Here is a 22,207-nt window from a genome sequence, read left to right on the forward strand (position 1 = left end):
AAAAGCACCTGGATTAGGTTAAGCATCAAACATGTTATTAAATAAAGATGCTCTGCACCCTGATTAAAATGGTGGGGTTGAATCTCCAACACCCAGGAGTTAAACCAAGGTTGTTTGCTTCAGTTTTTTTAACCTGCATTTGCACGCCTTGATGTGTGTAGGCAAACATCCTTCCACTGCTGTGTGGCAGGTTTAGTGAAGTGCTTCTGAGAAGTTTTAATGCTATCTAAAGAAGTACAGTATACTACAGTAGTCATCCTATCTTGCATAGCTTGTAACTACGGTTGCACAAGCCAAAATAAGATGGTCTAGGCTATGCTAAGCATGTTGTCACTTCAAGCCAAGGCTGAGACTCCCACTGGCTTTTTTGTGTTAAACATGCTTCCTCATCAAGTAAATGTTGTTTGGGAGGTACGCAGTATACTTCCACTCCACTATCACCATTGAACCATAATCACAGAAGGCTGTTCTGTTGATCATTTCCAGTGCCAAAACCCCACATTTTCCCGAACCAACTCCTTTAAGTTCTCCATGCCCTCATTCTATCTTTCTGTTGACCGGCCCAGTCTCTTAAGTGCAATAGAAACAGTACCTATCAACCAAAAGTGTAAAGAATTTAAATCATGGTATTCCCTATGAGGCTGAAATTGGGAGATGATGAAATGCCCAGTTACCGCCAGGTTGGTTTCTTTCAGCAACCTGGATTTGATCATTGTTCTAAAGGATGATTATTGCCAGATGTCTGATCTGTCAGCACTACCAGTAAAAGACCCTGCTCCCCCTTTTTTTTTTTTTTTTTTTTTTTTTTTAATCTCTGGCATCAGCTTGCTGGGTTCAGAGATACCTTGATCTACAGGACTGCAGCCATTCTACCTTACATGTCTTTTTTTAATAAAAGGCCCATAAACATTAACGTTCAGTAAATTTTTAGAAGACCATGGCTGTTGGGCTGTTATGCAAAAGGTCTAGAATTGTCTTTTCCATCGCCTGATTCTTCTCTTTCCTCCAGCCGTGCTACAAAGCTGCTTCTTGTGTTCACCAGTGCCAGATTTTATTATAATGGTGATTAATGGAATTTAGCCGAGGATGCATATTGGGCGGAGACCTTGCTGTTATCTGGCCATGGAGCATATAGATCTGAAACTCCATGTACATAAGCAGGAATTTTTGACTGTAAAACCCTTCCTCTAAGCGATCAGAACAAAAGCAGTCAAAATTAAATAAAGACTGTAGATCTGTTTTTCACTGTCTAAGGAAATCCGTTGCAACCAGTTACCCACTCTCCTGACTAGTTCACATTAGTAATTTGTGATTGGGTCATTCTTCATGTCATTCTTCTGCTAATTCATGCTTTTAACTAGTAAGTAGGCAGTTCCTGCAAAAACGCCATCATACCTGTCGTAATCTCAGTACGTCCCACAAAAGCAGTGGGATACTTGAGGTCACTGCATTTCTTGTTTGCTGTAAGTTCCGATTGTTAGCGAGTCACCATGACTGTCTTGGAGCTAAACAGATGAGCATCTTCTTTGTTAGAAAATGAAATCCGAGATGTATCTGGGAGCAACAGCAGAAGCTCTTCTCTTCCGGGAACTTGTACACCTCAGGCAGCCTTAACTTTCCAGCCTATGCAAGGCTACCAGATAGGAATTTGGACGTTGAAGGGTTTTCTTCTCCAACCCCCCCCCCCCCCCCCCCCCTTTTGTAAAAAAACTCTGTTCTCTTTTATGCCACAAGTAAAGCCTCCACACCTCTCTGCAAAATGCCTGTTGTGCCCATCACTCTTCTCTGTATCTCTTCTCCTAGCTGGTGGTCTTTTTGGCAGGGAGGTTCCGGTTGGTTCCATCCTCCACAGCATGGGATTTCTTGGAGGCTCGTAACTGTTGATGAGAGAGAGGATTGGCTCTTCAAAACCAGATTTGCTTAAGCTGAACACTTAATCGCTTTTAAATCATCGCCATTGTAGTATAGGGCCATGCAGCCAATGTATATGCAGATGATGTTGATAGATTGAGGCTGGCGTACCTATCCAATAGCCTTCACTTGCTGTGGTATTGTCATTGGCCTTTTCTCAACGTAGGCATGTAGGGGTACCTGTAACACTAGGTAATTGAAACAGGGTCCCAGTGCCATTGGCCCCATTCTAGCCATTCTCTCCGCTTGGTATAGCAAAGCTCATAACAGACACAGACATTAACTTATTCAGTTTCTTGGCATAAGTGATAGGCAGGCTTGTTCTTGCTTTTGCTTTTTCTAAGTTTCATTTGTGAGGAACAATGTATGGTTGAAAGACAACTTTACATCAACAGTTTCCAAGGTGCTCGACCTAATATTCTTTACAAGTCTTGATTGTCCCATATGGGTTTTCTTCTCTCTTCCCTCCAAGTGCTCTGTGCGCTCCTCCATGGTCTATGAACTAGAGCTGTATGACTGCACAGCTCTAGGCTCCCACTGAATCATTGTTAACACCTCAGATCAAAGAAAATAAGTTTCTATATAAAGTTGGTATAGAAGTTTTACATTGGCTCAACTTTGGCTCCGACAACCAAAGTTTTCTGCTTTTGGGAAAGACAAAGCTTTTAGAAATAGATTATCTTTTCATATGACGGAGGTTACATTGCTATAAGGTATCTATTTGACAGTTCAGCTGTTTAATGCAGCCAAGAAGACAACGCAACTAAAAACTGGGCTTTGGGTACTGCAGCAAGAGTAGAAGCATTGACAAGTTACCTTACCTGGTACAAATGGCCTAGGTTTAAATGCAGAGGTTATTTGTCAAGTTTCTTTGTTCCCCAAGACTGATAGTTTTGCAGCGTGAATCTTTCTGGATTCACTATGCTGTGCATTATTCCGCGGTCTGGTGGTTGGGTCCAGAATCGTAGTCTTTTCTTTGTTTTTTTATCTTTTTTTTCGTAGCCCAGGTGGGCGTCGATGTCCCACCTTTTGGTGTCCTTCCGGTGACGTTGGCATGCTTCCTGTGGAAGTTCCCACCCTTGGGCGCCATCTTCAGATTTTGTTTTTCCGCCGTTGGGTCTGGATCGTTCCCTAGAGGGCTCCAGAGATTTGGAGAAAAGAGAAGCCAAAGGCCAAAATTTTGGAAAGAGAAGAGAAGACTAAGTGAGACTACATCAGCGAAGGGGATGACGAAGGAAGAGTATCTTCGAAGAACTTCGACGTCCAGAAGAGAATGCGCAATCAGGGGGCCCACTGAACGCAAGAGATGGACAACACACCATTCAAATTCTGCCGGAACTGCCACCACAAGTACGCGCAGAAAGACCAACATCCAGTCTGCAACCTCTGCCTGCCGGTTGACCACGAAAGCAGGGACTGCAATGCCTGCTCCGCCTTTTCGCCGAAGACCCTTCGTGTGAGAGAGAGAGGCAAAGGAGAGCTAACCTCGCCATGCAGGGCAAGGGCCAGCCACCATCCCTTTGAGACCTTGGACTCTCGACCGACGAGGAGGATTACGTCGCCGAAGAAGACGACGGCTACACAGTCGTAGAGACCGATAATACGAAAACTCCCGGAAAGGTAGGAGACTCTACACCCCAAAAAGGCCTGAAAGACTCTCGACAGTCTGCCCAAGACTCTCAAATACTAGGGCAAGACCCCGAAAGCGCCGACGCCAAAAACTCCGGCGTCCGTGGCAACACCCAGGGCCAGCGGATCCTCACAAGACTACTCCCAGGCGCCGAAGGGCGTCGACCAGCCAAGGTCATCGAAAAATGTCCACGAAAAGGAACACTCGACGCCGGAGACCTCTTCGACATCGACGAAGGGCGCAAGACCAGTCTCGGCGCCGGAAACCAGTCTCGGCGCCGGAAACCAGTCTCGGCGCCGGAAACCAGTCTCGGCACCATCAAGCCAGACAAAGAGACCGGCACAACCAATTGGCACAGAACAGGCGGCTGAGATGGAAAGAAAGAAGAGAAGACTCGAGGCAGAGATGGAGAACATCTTGCAGAGAAAGAAAGACTTAGACGATAGGATGAAAGAGTATACATTTCTGTCGAAGCCAAAGCCACCGGTGGTCGAGTTCGTCGAGGAAGAAGATGAGTTTGAGGTTGAGGCACCACCGGAAAGCCAGGAAGATCTGGAATATCGGTAAGACGACACTCCCTACTATGAGGAAGATGACTACCAGAGGACCTTCCGGGGCTCGACATACTCAGACACACAGGACCTAGAGTGGCAGGACCTCGAAGCCGAGAGTCCAGAAGAGGGAGTGGACACATATCCGGCGAGGCCCTCGCCGCCTGACGACATTGGACTTTACAATGAAGTCATCAAGAACGCAGCATCAGCGTTCAAAGTAAAACTCTAAGAGGAACGGCCTAAGGCGGATTTCCTCGTGGAAACATAGCTCCCAATACAAACTAGGAGCCAGTACCTGCCAATGCTCGAAAGCATCAAAGGACAAGGCATAGAAGCCTTCAAAGAACCTGCGACTTGTAAACCCATCACACCCAGGACGGAGAAGAAGTACAAGCACTCCCCCAAGGACCCACCCTACATCCAGGGAACGGTCACTGCAGACTACATCATTGCGGCAACAGCAAGGAAAAGGGCCAATGTCCCGACAACGTAAGGAAAAGGGCCAATGTCGCGACAACGTCAGGACCACCTCCAGACAAGGAGAGCAGAAGGATGGACCTGGCAGGGAGAAAGAGAGAGGAATGCCACAACACACTGGCGCATGGCTAATTCAAACGCCCTGCTGAACAGGCACAAATACCAGATCCTGGACGAACTGGGCCAGTTAATCAAACACCTCCCACAAGAATACCAGCAAAGAGCTACGCACCTGTTAGAGGAGGGGAAGAACGTGGCAAATTCATGCCTAAAAACAGCACTGGACGGTGCAGACACGGCCAGCAGACTTATGATGCTGGGCATCCCGGAAAGGAGACAAGCCTGGCTCAGAATATCGGGTTTTAAACCAGAGGTGCAACACAACATCCTGAACACCCCGTTCAACGGTGAGACACTGTTCGGAGCACCAGTGGATGAAAAGCTCACCCAGTTGAAAAAGGACAACGACACCGCAAGATCCATGGTGGCATTATAGTTCAGGGGAAATAAGAGAGGAACCCTGTCACGGAGACCAAACGGGAAAGGGGGAAACCAGCCCGGGACTTCGCACCAGACTTTCCACCAGACCCGCCAGGGCGACACCCAGACGCAACAAGGCCAGCAAAAACACTGGCAATACCAACAGAGGGGCCAGTCCTTTCGCGGGAAGGGGAATGGACGTGGAAACAGAAGAGGTGGACAACAACCCACCTCCAAGTGACTGCCACACGACCAGTGCACACCCTTTCAAAAACTCCACGGGTGGAGCACAGATACAACAAAGAGGAGTGACTCTGACTAAACATCCAAGAGCACGTAACACCGGTGGGAGGAAGACTGAACCTTTTCTTCCAGGAGTTGAAGAAAATAACTACAGACAGATGGATTCTCAACACCATAAGGTACGGATACTGCTTAGAGTTGGAAAGAACACCACCACAAAAAAAAAAGATGACTAGCAAAGAAGGAACTAGAGCTACTTCAAAGGGAAGCACAAGAACTCCTGCAGAAGGAGGTTATCTAGCTTGTACCTCCCATAGAGAGGAACAAGGGGGTGTACTCTACGTACTTCCTGGTACCAAAGGTAGACGAAACAATGAGACCTTTCCTGGACCTAAGGTTCCTCAACCAATACATAAAAACCCAAAAATTCAAAATGACGTCCCTGCAAGAGGTCCTTCCACAGATACAAGGCGGGGACTTCATGGTCACCAGAGACCTCAAAGATGCCTACCTGCACATCCCAATGAACAGGCGGCACAAACATCTGCTAAGATTTGTCATCAACACAGATCACTATCAATTCACGGCACTGGCATTGGACTGAAATTAGCACCACGGGTATTCACAAAGTGCCTTGCAACAGTCGCAGCACACTTAAGGAGGGAAGGGATCCACTTATACCCATACCTGGACGACTGGCTAATAAAGGCAAGGTCATATAAGACATGCAAACGGCACGCACAGCGAGTGACAGACACGCTGATGGCCCTGGGTTTCTCCATCCACTGGGGAAAATCCTCAATGAACCCAGAACAAGTAAAAATGTTCCTGGATGCACAGATCAACACCGTACAGGAGAAGGTGTTCCCCAGCGAGAAAAGAACACAGGCACTGTTGAAGGAGGCACACCTCTACCAGAAGGGGTGTGCTCTGACCGTGAGGACGGCGAGCAAGATGATGGGCATGATGGCCTTATGCATACACATAGTGCCAAATGTACGACTCCACATGAGACCACTCCAGGAGTGGCTACAGGACCAATGGTCACAAGCTACAGGTTGTTGGGAGGACCTGGTTTTTGTAACACACGCAGTGCATGAGGAGATATCATGGTGGAACAAATGAAAAATAACAAAAGGGAAGCCTCTAACACCACCAACTGTGACCATCACCACAGACGCATCCCAGAAGCAATGGGGAGCACACATGAAAAAACTCAGGGTGAGGGGTCAGTGGACACCAACGGATGCGGTCAAACACATCAATTACCTGGAACTAAAGACTGTTTTCCTCGCACTAAAGGCATTCCAGACGAAGTTGTACAACCAAACAGTGTTGATCCAGACAGACAACACAACAGCAATGTTCTACATAAACAAGCAGGGAGGGACACAATTAGCCCCGCTGTCAGAACTAGTGCAGGAAATATGGAGCTGGGACTTCCCCTTCAAAAATAACCTACTGGCAATTCACCTGGCAGGGAAGGACAACGTGGAAGCGGACTGGCTAAGCAGACAGACATCGGCTTCACACGAATGAGAGCTCAATGCCCAAGAGACAAGGAGACTGTTCGACAGGTGGGGAACACCATCGATGGACCTATTTGCAACACGCCAGAATGCAAAATGCCAGCACTTTGCATCCAGGCAACCAGGCGAAGGGTAACTGGGGAATGCCCTACGGATAAGCTGGTCAGACATTTGCTTACGTTTTCCGCCGATCCCCCTGATACACAAGGTACTCAGTGCAGGACGAGCAACATGACCCTGAAACTGGTGGCACCACAGTGGGCCAGACAGACCTGGTACTCGCAGATTATGGAGATGACACAGAGTGCACCACACAGATTTGGAAGAAGGAAAGACCTACTCTCCATGCAAAACGGAGAGGTGTTGCATCCAGAGACGGAAAGTCTCAGCCTGGCAGCCTGGCCCCTGAGGACATAGTTTGCACACCTTAAATTACCTGAGAACACCCTGAAGGTACTTCGGTAGGCAAGAAGACCTACCACGCGGAAGTGCTATGTGGCCAAATGGAAGATGTTCACACTATGGGGCAGAAAGGAAAAACTGCACAACAAGATGACAAGAGACTCAACAGTGCTAAAATACCTCCCGCACCTGCTCGAGGCTAATCTGAGCTCATCCTCGCTAAGGGTACACCTTGCAGCCATAGTCTCTTACACTAGAGGAGAGGCAGGGAAAAGCTTTTTTACTTCAGATTGTAAAAAGATTCTTGGAAGGTGCAAAGAGGATCGCACCGCCAAAGAGGTTACCAGCACCCACATGTAATCTCACCCTAGTACTGACGGTACTCATGAAAGCGCCCTTTGAACCGATCCATAAGGCCTCCCTACAAATGCTAACCTTGAAAACAGCTTTCCTAGTGGCAATCACCTCGCTACGCAGGGTGAGTGAGCTACAGTCGTTAAGGCTACAAGAACCCTACATACAAATTCACAACGATAGGGTGGTGATAACGGACCCACACTTTATGCAAAAGGTGGTGACTAAGTTCCACCTCAACCTAACTATTCAAATACCTAGTTTTTTCCACAAACCAACGACAAACGCAGAAAGGGCACTGCACACTCTGGACCCCAGACGTGCAGTCATGCACTACATAGAGATAACTAAGAATCACAGAAAAACAAAACAATTTTTTGTGACCTTCACAGACCGTTTCATGAGAAAAGCAGTTACCAAGGGGACAATTGCACGATGGATTGCGCAAGCAATACAATTCTGCCACAAGCAAGCTGGGCAAGAGCTAGCGGAGGGCCCGCAGGCCCATTCGACCAGGAAAAAGGGAGCAACAATAGCCTTCCTGGCTAACACTCCCATTCAGGACATGTGCCTGGCGGCAACATGGCCTCAGTGCACATGTTCACAAAACACTACTGCGTGGACATAAAAATGAGGGTAAATACGAGAGGTACCCCTTAACTAGAGTCAAGGGAAATAGGATTAACTAACCAGTAAAACAAAGTGTTCCCTTGTGCGAAAATGAATAGGAGAAGCCGGAGGGTCAAGAAAAAACCAATTACAAAATACAAGTAAATATAAAGAATTCTTACAATTTATTTGAAAATACAAATGTTAAAAGGAGAGTGGTCCAAATGTAACCCAGTCAACACAGGTAAAACAATAAAAGGTTTTTTTGACATTCAATTTTGGCCAGCAAGATTGAATCACAAGGACAGAAAAGACTGTAAGACATAGAGTTTTTGCAATACTGGTTGTATATTCGGACTCTATTATTAACACCTAAGCTATGTACACTACAGTATATCAGCAAAGATGTCGAGATCATGAATTATACTGGGTGAAGCGTCGACGCATTTCGGTGGTTTTCCAAAGTTTTGTCCACCCTATCAAGATGCCATTTAGTTTGTCGAGGTATTAAAACTGTATATGTGGATCATGCTACCGGTATGGTGCTCCTGTTGATATCGGTACGTGGGCATACAGTCAGTTCAGAATTATTGTGCCCAATGTGTGTTGCTGTTCTTCTTTACAATATAAAGTCCGTGGAACCAGAGAAGCGGGCAGTCCGTCATGACACAACAGGAAAAGAATCCCATAACACGAGGACATGACGTTAATGCCTCTGGTTCTGCAACTTAATGACTAATCGTAACCAGAGAAGTAAGCAGTCCTTTGTGGATAGAGAAACGGAATCTCATTCTGCAAGGACAAGACTTAGGCGCCTCTGGATTTTAAAATAATTTTTATATTGTAAAGAAGAACAGCAACACACATTGGGCACAATAATTCTGAACTGACTGTATGCCCACGTACCGATATCAACAGGAGCACCATACCATTAGCATGATCCACATATACAGTTTTAATAATTTGCGTCCAAAAATGGAATAATATAGAAATCCAATTCAACCCTCGCATACGGGCTTCAAGGGCAATTATATTGACCCCAATACCTCGACAGAAACTAAATGGTGTCTTGATAAAGGGGACAAAACTTTGGAAAACCACCGAAACGCGTCGACGCTTCACCCAGTATAATTCATGATCTCGACATCTTTGCTGATATACTGTATTGTAGTGTACATAGCTTAGGTGTTAATAATAGTCCGAATATACAACCAGTATTGCACAAACTCTGTCTTACAGTCTTTTCTGTCCTTGTGATTCAATCTTGCTGGCCAAAATTGAATGTCAAAAAAAACTTTTATTATTTTACCTGTGTTGAGTGGGTTACATTTAGACCACTCTCCTTTTAACATTTGTATTTTCAAATAAATTGTAAGAATTCTTTATATTTACTTGTAGTTTGTTTTTTTCTTGACCCTCCGGCTTCTCCTATTCATTTTCGCTCAAGAGAACACTTTGTTTTACTGGACATAAAAATGAACAAAGAAGCACAAGTAGGACAAAGTGTTTAACACATATTCAAAACGCAAAGCTCATCTTCCACCCAGCCGCCACAATGATAACAAACCGCTACAAAGTCTATGCACAGCATAGTGAATCCAGAAAGATTCACTCTGCAAAACGAATAGTTTCTTACCTGTCGGTGTAGTTTTGCAGCTTGAAGATCTTTCTGGATTCACTAGCGAACCCACCCACCTCCTCCAGAAAGATGAGACTGTAGAAAGAGGTGGTAAAAACGGGGAAAAGACTTTAACAGACCTTAAAGGAAAAAGCGGTGAAACAAAGTATTGAAACATTGCCATACTATTCGGAAACAGAACACAACCGGGTAAAAAAGAATCCGAAGATGGCGCCCAAGGGTGGGGTCTTCCGCAGGAAGCATGCCAACGTCACCGGAAGGACACTAAAAGGTGGGACGTCGACGCCCACCTGGGCTACGAAAAAAAAAAAGAAAAGACTACGATTCCGGACCCAACCACCAGACCGCGGAATAATGCACAGCATAGTGAATCCAGAAAGATCTGCAAGCTGCAAAACTAGACCGATAGGTAAACTATTAGTTCTCATTGCTGAGCCTTCCTTATCATATGTGTATGTAGATTGATAAAGAAAAATTAAAACATGGCGGAACAGTATGTGTGCTTAACAAGGAATTGCCTCTGTCTTCAAATTACCAATTCAAGGGGTTCTCCTTAAGAAGAAAAAATGATTTGCCATGCTGCTCATAATAATGTCATCCTCTATCACTTCACCAGTTGACTCAATCCATTTGTCTCCTGCCCCTCATGGGACCTCTTTTTGTCACCTTCATAATAATCAGAATAGTCTAATCCTCGTGTTTCAAAAGCTTCTTAGTCTGGATAGAATGTTTTTTATTTTAATAGATTGTGGTGAAGTAGTGGGTGTGTCTGATTTCTCTGAATTATGGGCATCTTTTCCTACAAGGAACATTTCCTTTTGCATAATTATAAATTGGTTGCATTATCCCAGATACTTGAGTCGCTGCAATAGGGATAATTTCTGTCTACATTAAATTTGAGCGATGCCTCCTTTCACATCGCCTGCTGCCATGCCTTATCCACGTTTCCCATCCTTTGAAATTATTCAAAGTTCGTTGTTGTGGAGAAGAGGGGTGGTCATTACCAAAGCTCTGTTTTGTTTGCCTCAATTCCAGAGTCCTACTTAGATTTAGGCAGATGAGATGATTGCCTTATAATAAGTAAATTGAAAGAAACGGGCCCTGATCAGAAATTTTAACTATGGATTGTTTTTTACATTGTGCTGTACGTAGAACTGAAAGCTTTTTACTCGGTCTTGTAAAACCAAGTCTTTGTACTGATAAAGACACCTTCTCAGTCTAATGAAGGCCCAACAGCTTATTTTAACACAGTTGGGTCACTTGACATAATGTCCTTAGTTTGTGCAAGTTTTACGTGAGATCTTTGTGGCTTTATTTGGCTAATAATTTGTTAGAAAGAAGTTCAGACCTGCAGATTTCTGGTACCCAACATTCTGAAGGAGAACCTGTGATAGTGGTAAAATGAATTACACTTCTTTTCTTGCTTAAGCTAACCAGATCCATTTAACATCTGATTCCCTAATGTGGAGGCTAAAGATCAACTTGCTGGATTTCAGTTTTGAGCAATCCCACACATGAAATGAAGACTAATTCTCACGAGAGACCAGGATAGATAGTGTTGCCGTAGTGTTCATGTGAGTCACGTGCTATGGTCTTATCAGTGTACATACATGCTTTTCATTGTTTGAGAATTGTTGGGAAATTTCTAAGCCCTTAACTGAAGTATTGAAGTGTCTTGATCTACACTAACAACTGACTGTTTCATTTGACATCAGTGGGGTGCACTTTTTTCAGTCCAAACTGCCTTAATGGAAAATTCATTTAGTGATTGCCTTCTGCTAAGAAGTACGCATACTGAACAGATTACAGTAAGCCCTTTTTGATCACTGTCGGCACTTGGGTGTGTGGAGAAAGATTGATCGTGGGGGAGATTTCCTCCAATATAGCTTTCTGCATTTCAGCTTTAATGCTGATGTTCTGAGTAGGCGTCTTGGGTGGGGAGATGCCATTTCTATGAAAGAAATAGCCGTTTACGGTTGAAGTTCTATTACTATTTCCTTGCCTTGTCCCATCAGCCCCAATGTGCTCAACTACATTGTTGGTAACACCACTTTGATAGAATGTTGGTAGTTTTTGTATTGTTTGATCATGTATGTTTCTCAGACATAGGAAGAAAGTTGACGCACACACACTGACCTCTTGCTCAGGGAGGCCCTTTAGCCCTATCGGTGCGTGATAATTTGAGCTGACATGACCTTAATCGCTTGGATGAAAAGTAAGCAATCTTCCATGCAGCAAGGAAATGTTCAATCTTTTGTTATTGGCTCTAGAACAATCCCTTATAACAATGGTGTGCTCTACAGATCTCACCATTTCTTTAGCTTTGTCTTAAGCAAATTAGGCATGTAAGGCCATCTCAGGTGATGATCTAGTTTACTTAATCCCTTTAGATCGTTTATATTTAGTTTCGTAGGGAGTTGCCCAAAATATTGAGTGGGTTCTCCATATTTTGCCCTCTGGTACCGCACCTCCTGTGTATTTTTCACGTAAACAGATTGGTGTTCACCAGTCCTTGAATTTGTCTTTTACTGGTGCCCCTACACTTGGCAAAGAGGCAGCTAAAGTGTCTCTGGTATCTGGGATGTTATCCTGTATTAAAAGTAAATCTCCCAAGAAATTTCTAAAGAAATCTCCTTCTTCCTCTACCCCTCTGGAACTTGTGCTTACAAGCCTGTTCAAACCCAGCTCTCTGCCCTTTGACACAAAACCCCAGTTGGTGCTATTTATAAAGCCTCCACGTAGGCCCCTACACACACATCCTCAAAGCACTATGAATTGGATGTTAGTTTCACAATGGTACCTCTTAGGTCTTGTGATGTATGACCTCTTTGGCTATACGTTATACTGCTTTGTACTACCACTTCCACTGGCTAACTTATGGTTAAGAACTTTATATACGAGCCTACTTCCTGCTCATTACTTCCGTCATCCCACTGACGAACTCTGTGTTTTCGCAGTTTCTGTCTCTAGTGCCTACTTTTAATGCGGATAAAAGATGGCCAACATACCAGGAGCTGGCTGTAGAGAGCAAAACCACGTGTTTGGGTTTCCTGGTTTTTAAAATATTAGAGCACTGTCCAAGTGAATGGTGTACTATACATGTAATTGAACAGGTTGAAGGACTAGATTAAGGGGCGTTACTGAGGTGAGTAATATGCTTGACCTTCATCTGATTTATATGAAGTCTTATGGTGCAGCAGTGTCCTGAAAGGTTGGGTTCATTGCACCCCATGATCCTTGTACTTAGGGAAAGGTTGCTAGAGCTAATTGTAGAAGCAGATTACAAGGTTTGTTTTTCTAATTGGACTACTCCTGTCTTGGATTATCTCTTGCTGTATAGATGACGTTTTCCTTCCCAAGGATGTTGACAGTGTGGAGATGGATGAAACGGATCGAGAGGTGGAGTACTTCAAGAGGTGAGAGTGGCAACATTTTTTTCACCCACTTAGAACTTCTCAGTGGGTGGAATCGGTCTTTGGCATCTGGACCTAATCTCTTTCCTCCTTTCCCCAGTCTCCCTGAGATCCCCAAAGACTGCAAGTTCTTGAGTGCAGTTCCTTACTGGTTTTGTCATGAGCTTTTTTTTTTTTTAATTGACTTACTCGTGTTAGGGGTTGCACCTTGCAGAGGTGGGTAGGAGTGTTGGAAAAACGATACAAAATTTACTTCATAATCTGAAATCTAGTCGCTAGGTAATATCATAACGTTGGAAAATGAGAAAATGCGTATACAGCTGATCGCACACTTGTGAACGAAAGTGATTAACGAATGTTAGGCGGAATGGGGCGGCTTGGAGCAGAGGTGCGTTTTGTTGGTTGATACCCCGTTTAAGACTATATGGATCGGCCTGGTCAAAAAGAGGCTGCAAGCTGGGACTTGGGAACATATTTAACTTGTAGTCTTACCATTAGCAACAAATCTTCCAACTGTTGCATAGTGCATGTTTTCTCTTCCATTGTAAAAGCAGCAATTTTTCCGTACCATTGTGTCTTCTGTTTTACTGACTCTTTGATATTCTCTACCGCGTGGTACATGTCAGGAGTTATCCTTAAACAGTGTACACTAGACTTCTTTATTTTTCTACATTTTCAATACAGAAGGAATAGAGCAGCTCATGTTTTTCATCACAAAAATGTTATAGCTTTTGAATCCTTGCATCCGTTTTGATTTTAATGAAAGAGCAGATTTTGTAACAAAATAATTGTCATATAGTGAACCTCTTTACACCAGAAGATCAACAAAACGGGACAAAACTATCTAGCCAGCATGATTTCCATGGTACATCTGTTTGCCAGATGAGATGCTTGACTTCACTACTTTTATAGTACAAACCTCATTAAGGCAATTATCTTTTCAGAAACAATAAGCCTACCAGTATGCAGACATTGTCAAAGGGCTAGTATTCCAGTAGCAACTATGACTTTCTTTCAAACGCGACCATTGCTCATATCCTAATGATACAACAAGTTACCATAACCCTGAATTTACAGGGATAGGACTATTAAGAGTTCTTTGGCTTGCTGATAAAAAGAATATCTGAAAGAAACCGGTTAGTATTAGATTCCTTACCATAGAATATCCCCAGCCGTCAGACTGGATCCGGAAATGTTTTGTGTAGCAGTACCCTTGCGCGTCGGTAGGCGTCGTCTGCGGCTCCGCGTCCGTCGTGGGCGCTGTGAGGATGTTGTCGGAGTACTTAGACGCTGCCTCCGCGTGCTGACGTCAGTTCTTCTTTTTTTTCGAGGCAGCATTGCAGATCCGGAAAAAGTGGTACCTTAGTCACTTTTTGACGAAACTTTTTTGAGATCTTTTTAATCATTCTTCGCGTCTTCGACTCCGATCGGTGTCGATAGGGATGCCAGGTTTTAAACCTTGTGAGGACTGCGACCGGATGATGTCTGTCACCGACCCTCACCGACAGTGCCTCCACTGTCTCAGCATCGATCATGACAAGACCTGCTCCGACTGTCGGGCCTTAACATCGAAAGCTAGGCAGGAGCGGTCCCGCAAGCGGCTCGAGCTCCGGCAGTCGGCCCTGCGCCTTGAGAGGTCCCGGTCCGGACGGAGGTCGAGGGACCGGTCGCGGGGGCGAAGCCATCATAGCTCCGGGAGTCGACATCACTCCTCGGGTTCGACGTAGTCGACAGGTAAGCACAAGAAGTCGAAGAGACGACATCGCTCTTCCGAATCCCCCCCATCCTCCCCCCCCCCCCCCCCCAATACTCCCCCCCCCCCCCCCTCCCCCCTTCCCCCCCCCCCTCCCACTCCTCGGGTTCGACGTAGTCGACAGGTAAGCACAAGAAGTCGAAGAGACGACATCGCTCTTCCGAATCCCCCCCCCCCCCCGCCCAATCCTCCCTCCCCCCCCCATCCTCCCCCCTCCCCCCCTCCCACTCCTCAGGTTCGACGTAGTCGACAGGTAAGCACAAGAAGTCGAAGAGACGACATCGCTCTTCCGAATCCCTCCCCCCCCCCCCTTACCTGCCCCATACTCTCTGGTCCCTGGGCCGCAAGCGACGCCGGAGGAGATCGAGCGCTTCCTCATGGCCATCAGGTCCCTCACTCCTCCGGCGGGCTCCGCGGCGCCTTCGGGCCCAGCGGACCCGTCTGGGGGCCCTAGTGGATCGTGTGCTCTGACGCCGGTGGGTGCTTCGGGCCCGGTGCCGCAGGGCCCCTCTGGATCCGGTTCATCGCCGGTCGTCCTGACGACCTCACTGGCGCCGGTCCCGCAGGTGTCACCTCCGGCGCAGTCCTTGGCCGGCGCCGGCCCTGATAGCTTCCTCGACCCGGTTCCGGCTGGGCGCCACTCTCGACGCCGCTTGGGGAGTTTTACTTCAATGAACCGGCCCCATCATTTGACAACCCGGATAATAAGGGGATGGGTGATGAGGAGTATTGGGAGGGGTCTGAGGACCCTCTGACACGTGAGTGTCAGTCCCAGGAGGACTGGACAGGTGGACTTGGGGATGCAGGTGGTCTAGACACTTCGCCAGACAGTAGTTTTGTCTCACCTCCTACCGTGGCTTCGGAGGAGGGGGCAACCTTCAGTGTGGTGTTGACGCAGGCGGCCTTGAGCTCCCCATCGCGGCCGTGAGGACTAACCTCCTCACTGAGGTCCTTAAACCGCAGTCAAGCTCGGCTGAGCCTCTGCTGCCATTTAATGAGGCCTTGACTGACGTTCTTTTGGGCACTTGGTCCAGGCCCGCTACAGGCCAGCCTGTAGATAGGAACGTGGCCATACGCCACCGCCTGGCCCTGGGCGACCCTTGTTTGCTGTCCACCCACCCCACCCTCGAGAGCCTGTTCATCCAGGCCTCGAACTCCCAGACCGCATTCCCGTCAGCGCCGCCTGATCGGGAATCCAAGAGGTATGAGAATTACGCAAAGAAAATATTCTCCTCCCTTACTCTGGGACTGCGGTCTTCCAACACCGCATGCCTCTTGGGCCGCTACACCCACTCCCAATGGGACACGGTTGCGGACGTGCTGCCACAATGCCCGGCGGAGGTCAAGGCTAAACTCGCCCTAGCCCTTGCGGAGGGTCGAGATGCGGCACGTTTTTCCATCAGGTGTGGACTGGATACCACCGACTCACTGGCCAGAGCGATGGCAACGACTGTGGCGATTCGTCACCACGCCTGGTTGAGGTCTGCCAACTTTATTTATTTATTTATTTGCTGGTTTTTATAGCGCTCGAATCAACTCCAGATGGAGTATCTCTGCGCTTATGGTGCCGACTAAACAGAAGATGTAGATTGGAGCAGATGCTAGATTTTCATTTTTAAATAGGACAGTTTTCAGTTGCCTTCTGAATTTTAAGTGCTCAGTACACTGTCTTAGGGACAGAGGGAGTTTGTTCCATAATGTAGGTCCTGCAATTGACAACGCTTTATTCCCATGCCTCGCTTTCTTAGCGCGGGGCACCACTAGGAGCAGATTGTTGCTTGATCTTAGTGTCCGTGATGGAATGTAGGGAATACATTTTTTTTCCAGATATGCAGGCCCTTGTCCATGGAGACATTTGTGTATCAGGCAGGCTATCTTAAATTTTGTTCTTTGCCGGATCGAGAGCCAATGTAGTTGCTCAAGAAGGGGTTTGGATGGAGTTCTTGGCGGAGCATTCAGAACCAGGCGGGCCGCTGTGTTTTGAATGACCTGGAGCTTAGCCAACACGCCTTCATTGGCAGAAAGCAGCAGGCCATTACAGTAATCGATCCGACTTAGCACGAGTGCCTGTACCAGCGTCCTCCTAAAGGAATCTGGCAATAAAGGAAAGACTTTGCGCTGCAGGCTGATGGTATGGAAACAAGAACCCGAGATAAAATTGGAGTGCTGTTTTAATGATAGTTCTTGGTCCAGACGGACCCCCAGGTTTTTCACTATCTGCTTGGGTTCTGGGGCTGCTCCCAAGTCCTGGGGCCCATAGCATCCTGGCTTCTCCGAACAGCATGACTTCCGTCTTGCTGACGTTGCACTGAAGGCAGTTTGAGGACATCCAGTGCGCCACTGCTTTCATGCCTAGTGAGAAGGAGTTTCTTACTTCAGCGGAGAGGGTTTTGAAGGGGAAGAGGAGCTGGGTGTCATCAGCGTAGGATACTGGGATAAACCCGTACCTACGCATCACTCTTGCCAGGGGTGCCACATAAATGTTGAAGAGGGTCGGGCTTAGACACGAACCCTAGGGCACCCCTTTTGATATCTCCATCTCCGCTGAACGATATGCACCCATGGTGACAGTCTGGGTGCGATCGGATAGAAAACTCCTTAGCCAGGCAAGGGCGGATGTCCAGAATACCCTCATGGACATGCCGTTTGATGGCCGTTGCCTCTTTGGCGACAAGGCAGACCATGCGCTTGAGCGCTTTAAGGACTCCAGGGCTACGGCCACGTCCTTGGGCCTCTCGGCCCCGCGCCAGCTAACGGGTGCCTTTCACTCCTTTCGTGGCCAAGGAAGGGGCGCCCCCACACGTGCTGCCAGCCACGCACCGCAGATTAACATCCAACGCGGTGGCAGCCGTGGAAACCGCTGTGGAGCCGGTCGGGGACAATGGCGAGGCCAGTCCGCACCTTCCCCCGCAGCAACCTTCCTAGTCCGTGCTTTCAGGCCCATGTGACGCCAGTGGGGGGGCAGGGTTCGCCATCACCACTCCCACTGGCGCACTGTCACATCGGACTGGTGGGTGCTGCAAATCGTCTGAAGGGGCTACTCCCTCCCCTTCGAGACGACCCCTCCAGCCATGCCACCGAGGGGATCATTTGCGGCTTCTGCAGGAGGAAGTTATGGCCCTCTTGGCCAAGGGGGCCATCGAGCGCGTTCCTGGGCCAGAAGTAGGGTGTGGTTGCTACTCCCACTACTTTCTGGTACCCAACAAGGGCAAAGGGGGCCTACGCCCTATCTTGGACCTACGGAATGTCAACTGCTTCCTCCGGAAGGAGAAGTTCAAAATGCTGACACTGGCTCAGGTCTTAGCTGCCCTGGACCCAGGAGACTCGATGGTAGTGTTGGACTTGCAGGACGAGTATTTCCATGTCCCCGTCCTGTCGGAGCTACCTGCGGTTCACGGTAGGCCACAAGCACTTTCAGTTTACCGTGCTCCCCTTCGGCCTTACCAGCGCCCCACGGGTGTTCACGGAAGTGATGGCGGTGGTCGCAGCTCATCTGCGCAGGTTACGGGGTTTCAGACTTCCCCTACCTCGACGACTGGTTGTTGAAGGCGGGCTCACCCCAGACAGTAGTCGGCCATCTCCAGACGACGGCGGATCTCCTGCACCTGCTGGGGTTCTCCATCAACGTGCCGAAGTCACAACTGTGTCCCTCTCAAAAGCTCCTCTTCATCGGAGCGGTTCTCGACTCGGCGCAGTTTCGGGTTTATCCCCCTGAGCAGCAGGTTCGGGATATTCAGGCTCTGATTCCGATCTTTCATCGTTTATCCTGAGTCTCGGTCAGGTTGACGCTGCGGCTTCTGGGGCTGATGGCTTCCTGCATCCTTCTGGTGCATTACGCCCGTTGGCGGATACGGGCTCTGCAGTGGGACCTGAAGTTTCAGTGGGTCCAGCATTAGGGCAACCTGTCCAACCATGTCCTGATCTCGGAGGGCACTGCAAGACAGCTGCAGTGGTGGCTCACAGACCGCGATTAGGTCAGCGGCAGATCCCTCTCCCTTCCCCAACCGGAGCACGTAGTTGTGACGGACGCGTCCCTCCAGGTCTGGGGAGGCCACATGGGAGAGGCGGAGATCAGAGGCCTCTGGTCTCCGGCGGAGTCCCGGCTCCATATCAACCTTTTGGAGCTGCGGGCGATTCATCTTGCACTGAAGGCATTCCTCCCTTCTGTCCGAGGGAGTGTAGTGCAGACAACACCACCGCCATGTGGTACTGCAACAAACAGGGCGGGGTGGGGTCGTGGACCCTCTGCCAGGAGGCTCTGCGCCTCTGGCAATGGCTGGAACATCAGGGCGTGACCCTGGTGGTTCAACACCTGGCAGGTTCTCTGAACGTCAGGGCGGACGAACTCAGCCGCCGGTGCATGATGGATCACGAATGGCGTCTGAAAAAGGACATGGCGCAAGGTCTCTTTCTGCAGTGGGGAGAGCCTTGGTTAGATCTATTAGCCACCGAAGAGAACGCGCAATGTCATCAGTTCTGCGCGTTGGAATTTCCAAGGCGGCACTCGCTCGGAGACGCTTTTCGTCACGAGTGGAGTTGCGGTCTGTTGAACGCCGTTCCGCCTATACCACTTCTGCCCAGAGTGCTGAAGAAGATCAAACGCGACCGGGCCCAAGTCATCCTTGTGGCTCCGGACTGGGCACGAAGGTACTGGTATCCCGAGCTACTCAGTATGTCAGTCGATCCCCCTGTTCGTCTGCCTCTTCAGGAGGACCTTCTGTCGCAGCAACATGGGACGGTCCTCCACCCGAACCTGTCCAGTCTCCACCTCCATGCTTGGAGATTGAGCGGCGACAGTTGAGGCCATTTGACTTGCCTCCTGAAGTCTGTAATCTCATTCTGGCAGCCAGACGTCCCTCCACAAAGTCGGTATACGCCTGCAGGTGAAACAGATTTGTGGCATGGTGTACAGCAAAGGCAGTGGATCCTCTCTCTGCCCCTCTTTCTGAGGTTCTTCTCTTCCTTCTTTCTCTCGCCCAGCAGGGCTCTGCTCTGGGCACTATCAAGGGCTACCTTTCTGCCCTTTCAGCCTTTCTAAGGCTGCCTGATGAACCTTCTTTGTTCAAGTCCCCTATTGTAACTCGTTTTCTGAAGGGCATCACACACACGTTTCCACCTGTTCCATTTGTGATGCCTCAATGGGACTTGAACCTGGTTCTTACTTATCTGATGTGTGCTCCCTTTGAGCCACTTCACAACTGTCCTCTCTGCCTTCTTACTCTGAAGACTGCTTTCCTGGTTGCCATCACCTCTGCCAGGAGAGTGAGTGAACTCCTGCCTCTTTCCTCCAATCCTCCTTTCCTTTCTGTCCATCCGGACAAGGTTGTGTTGCGGACTAGACACTCTTTCCTGCCCAATGTTGTCACGGCCTTCCACATCGGGCAGTCTATCACCTTGCCCACCTTCTTTCCGCCTCGGCATCCCTCAAAGGAGGAAGAGCGGCTCCACCATCTAGACCCAAAACGTGCGCTCTCATTTTATATCGATCACACTCGCCAGTTCCGGGTGGATGTCCAACTCTTTGGTGGTTACGTGGGCGCTAAGAAGGGACGGGCGGTACAAAAGCGAACCATCTCTCGGTGGGTCGTCTTGTGTATCAAGGTTTGTTACTCCTTGGCAAAGAAGGAGCCTCCTGTTGGGCTGAGGCTCCATTCCACTCGGGCCACGGCGGCTACCACTGCCCTGGGCAGGGGAGTCCCCTTGCAGGATATCTGTCAGGCAGCTACGTGGGCATCGCTGCACACGTTTACAAGACACTACTGCCTGGGCAGCCAAGTCCGGAGGGATGGCTTCTTTGGCTGTTCCGTCCTCCAGGACTTTCTGGTGTGATTATTGGTTCGCAGACCCACCACCTGGGTTGGTATTGTTGGGGTATCTATTCTACGGTAAGGAATCTAATACTAACCTGTTTCTTTCAGATGAACAAGTTACTTACCTTCGGTAACGATATATCTGTAAGAAACAGTAGTTAGTATTAGATTCCTTACTGCCCCACCCATCCTCCCCGTTCTGCGAACCGATATCTAGGGTTAAGGTCATCCCCTTTCAGAGCCCTAGTTTCATTGGCACCAGTGTTGGTTTTTAACATGGCTTTGCGTTTCTGGCGCGGAAAAGCTGTGTCTAAAAACTGACGTCAGCACGCGGAGGCTACGTCTAAGTACTCCGACAACGTCATCACGACGCCGACTACGGACGCGGAGCCGCAGACGGCGCCTACCGACGCGCAAGGGTACTGCTACGCAAAAATGTTCTGGATCCAGTCTGACGCCTGGGGATATTCTAAGGTAAGGAATCGAATACGAACTACTGTTTCTTACAGATATATCGTTACCGAAGGTAAGTAACTTGTTCATCACAAATAACTATTCCCAAGTGCCCAGATTCAGTGAACAGGGCACCAGAGCGAGGCTCATAACCTTATGCCGAAACAAAAGCTCAAATAGGACGGGAGGTTGTCCTTTTCCACTACAGTGACTTCTGATGGGGCATAAGGGTGCATGACTGACTGGTCCCAATTTACCATTATCTGGCATGCTGCACTGCCTTTCTCTAGTGCAGCATGTCCGATATGTATTGCTTCTGAGAAAGAACGGCTGTAACTGCCCACGCCTGACACATGCGCAATACAGCCCCGGAAGCCCTCTTCTGGTGCAGGGTAATATTACAGCTTTTACATCTAAGCAAATGATCGGTGAGAGAATTTAATTCATGTAAAATCTGTAATATCGTAGCAATTCGATGCAGAGTGAGACGTGATGGTTTAGGGGGGTTGCCGTCCTATTGCCCTAATAAAGGAGACACCACTGTTTGAACACCTACTCATCAGGCACTCGTGATTGACAAAACAAAGAATCCTCCAAAGGAAGGCCATATTTTTGATATTTTTCTCCATTTAATAATGCAAATAAGAAAAGTTTTTTTTGTATTCATCTGTAAAAACCAAAAATTGGGAGCTCTAATTATAGCCCCAAGTAGTTGGTGACAAGAACCTTCTGGAGTCTTTCAGTGTCTGCTTGATTTTTATATTTTCCTGTTTCCTATAACTCATTACTAGAACTTTTTCATGGATCTGTTCTTTATAGATTTGTCCAATTCTAATAAAGGTCATCTGAGTGAATGGTCTTGTGATGTCCCGCCAAAATGTATGACCGCTCCTTCTTCTTAGTCCAGCATTCTTGGTCATACCATTTACCGCTTTGATTGCCATTACTCA

The 22,207-nt window shown here is 47.9% G+C and overlaps 1 protein-coding gene across 1 annotated transcript in view; it reads left to right on the plus strand.

The window, feature by feature from the left end:
* FAM193B (family with sequence similarity 193 member B) overlaps nt 1-22,207 on the plus strand; it is a 167,826-nt gene that overhangs the window by 134,850 nt on the left and 10,769 nt on the right. The window contains exon 9 of the mRNA XM_086931790.1: nt 13,169-13,244. Coding sequence (XP_086787916.1) covers nt 13,169-13,244 — 76 coding nt within the window. The remainder of the gene's footprint in view (nt 1-13,168; nt 13,245-22,207) is intronic.

This window comes from Lissotriton vulgaris, chromosome 7 (genome assembly GCF_964263255.1).
Source record: "Lissotriton vulgaris chromosome 7, aLisVul1.2, whole genome shotgun sequence".
Classification (NCBI taxonomy): domain Eukaryota; kingdom Metazoa; phylum Chordata; class Amphibia; order Caudata; family Salamandridae; genus Lissotriton; species Lissotriton vulgaris.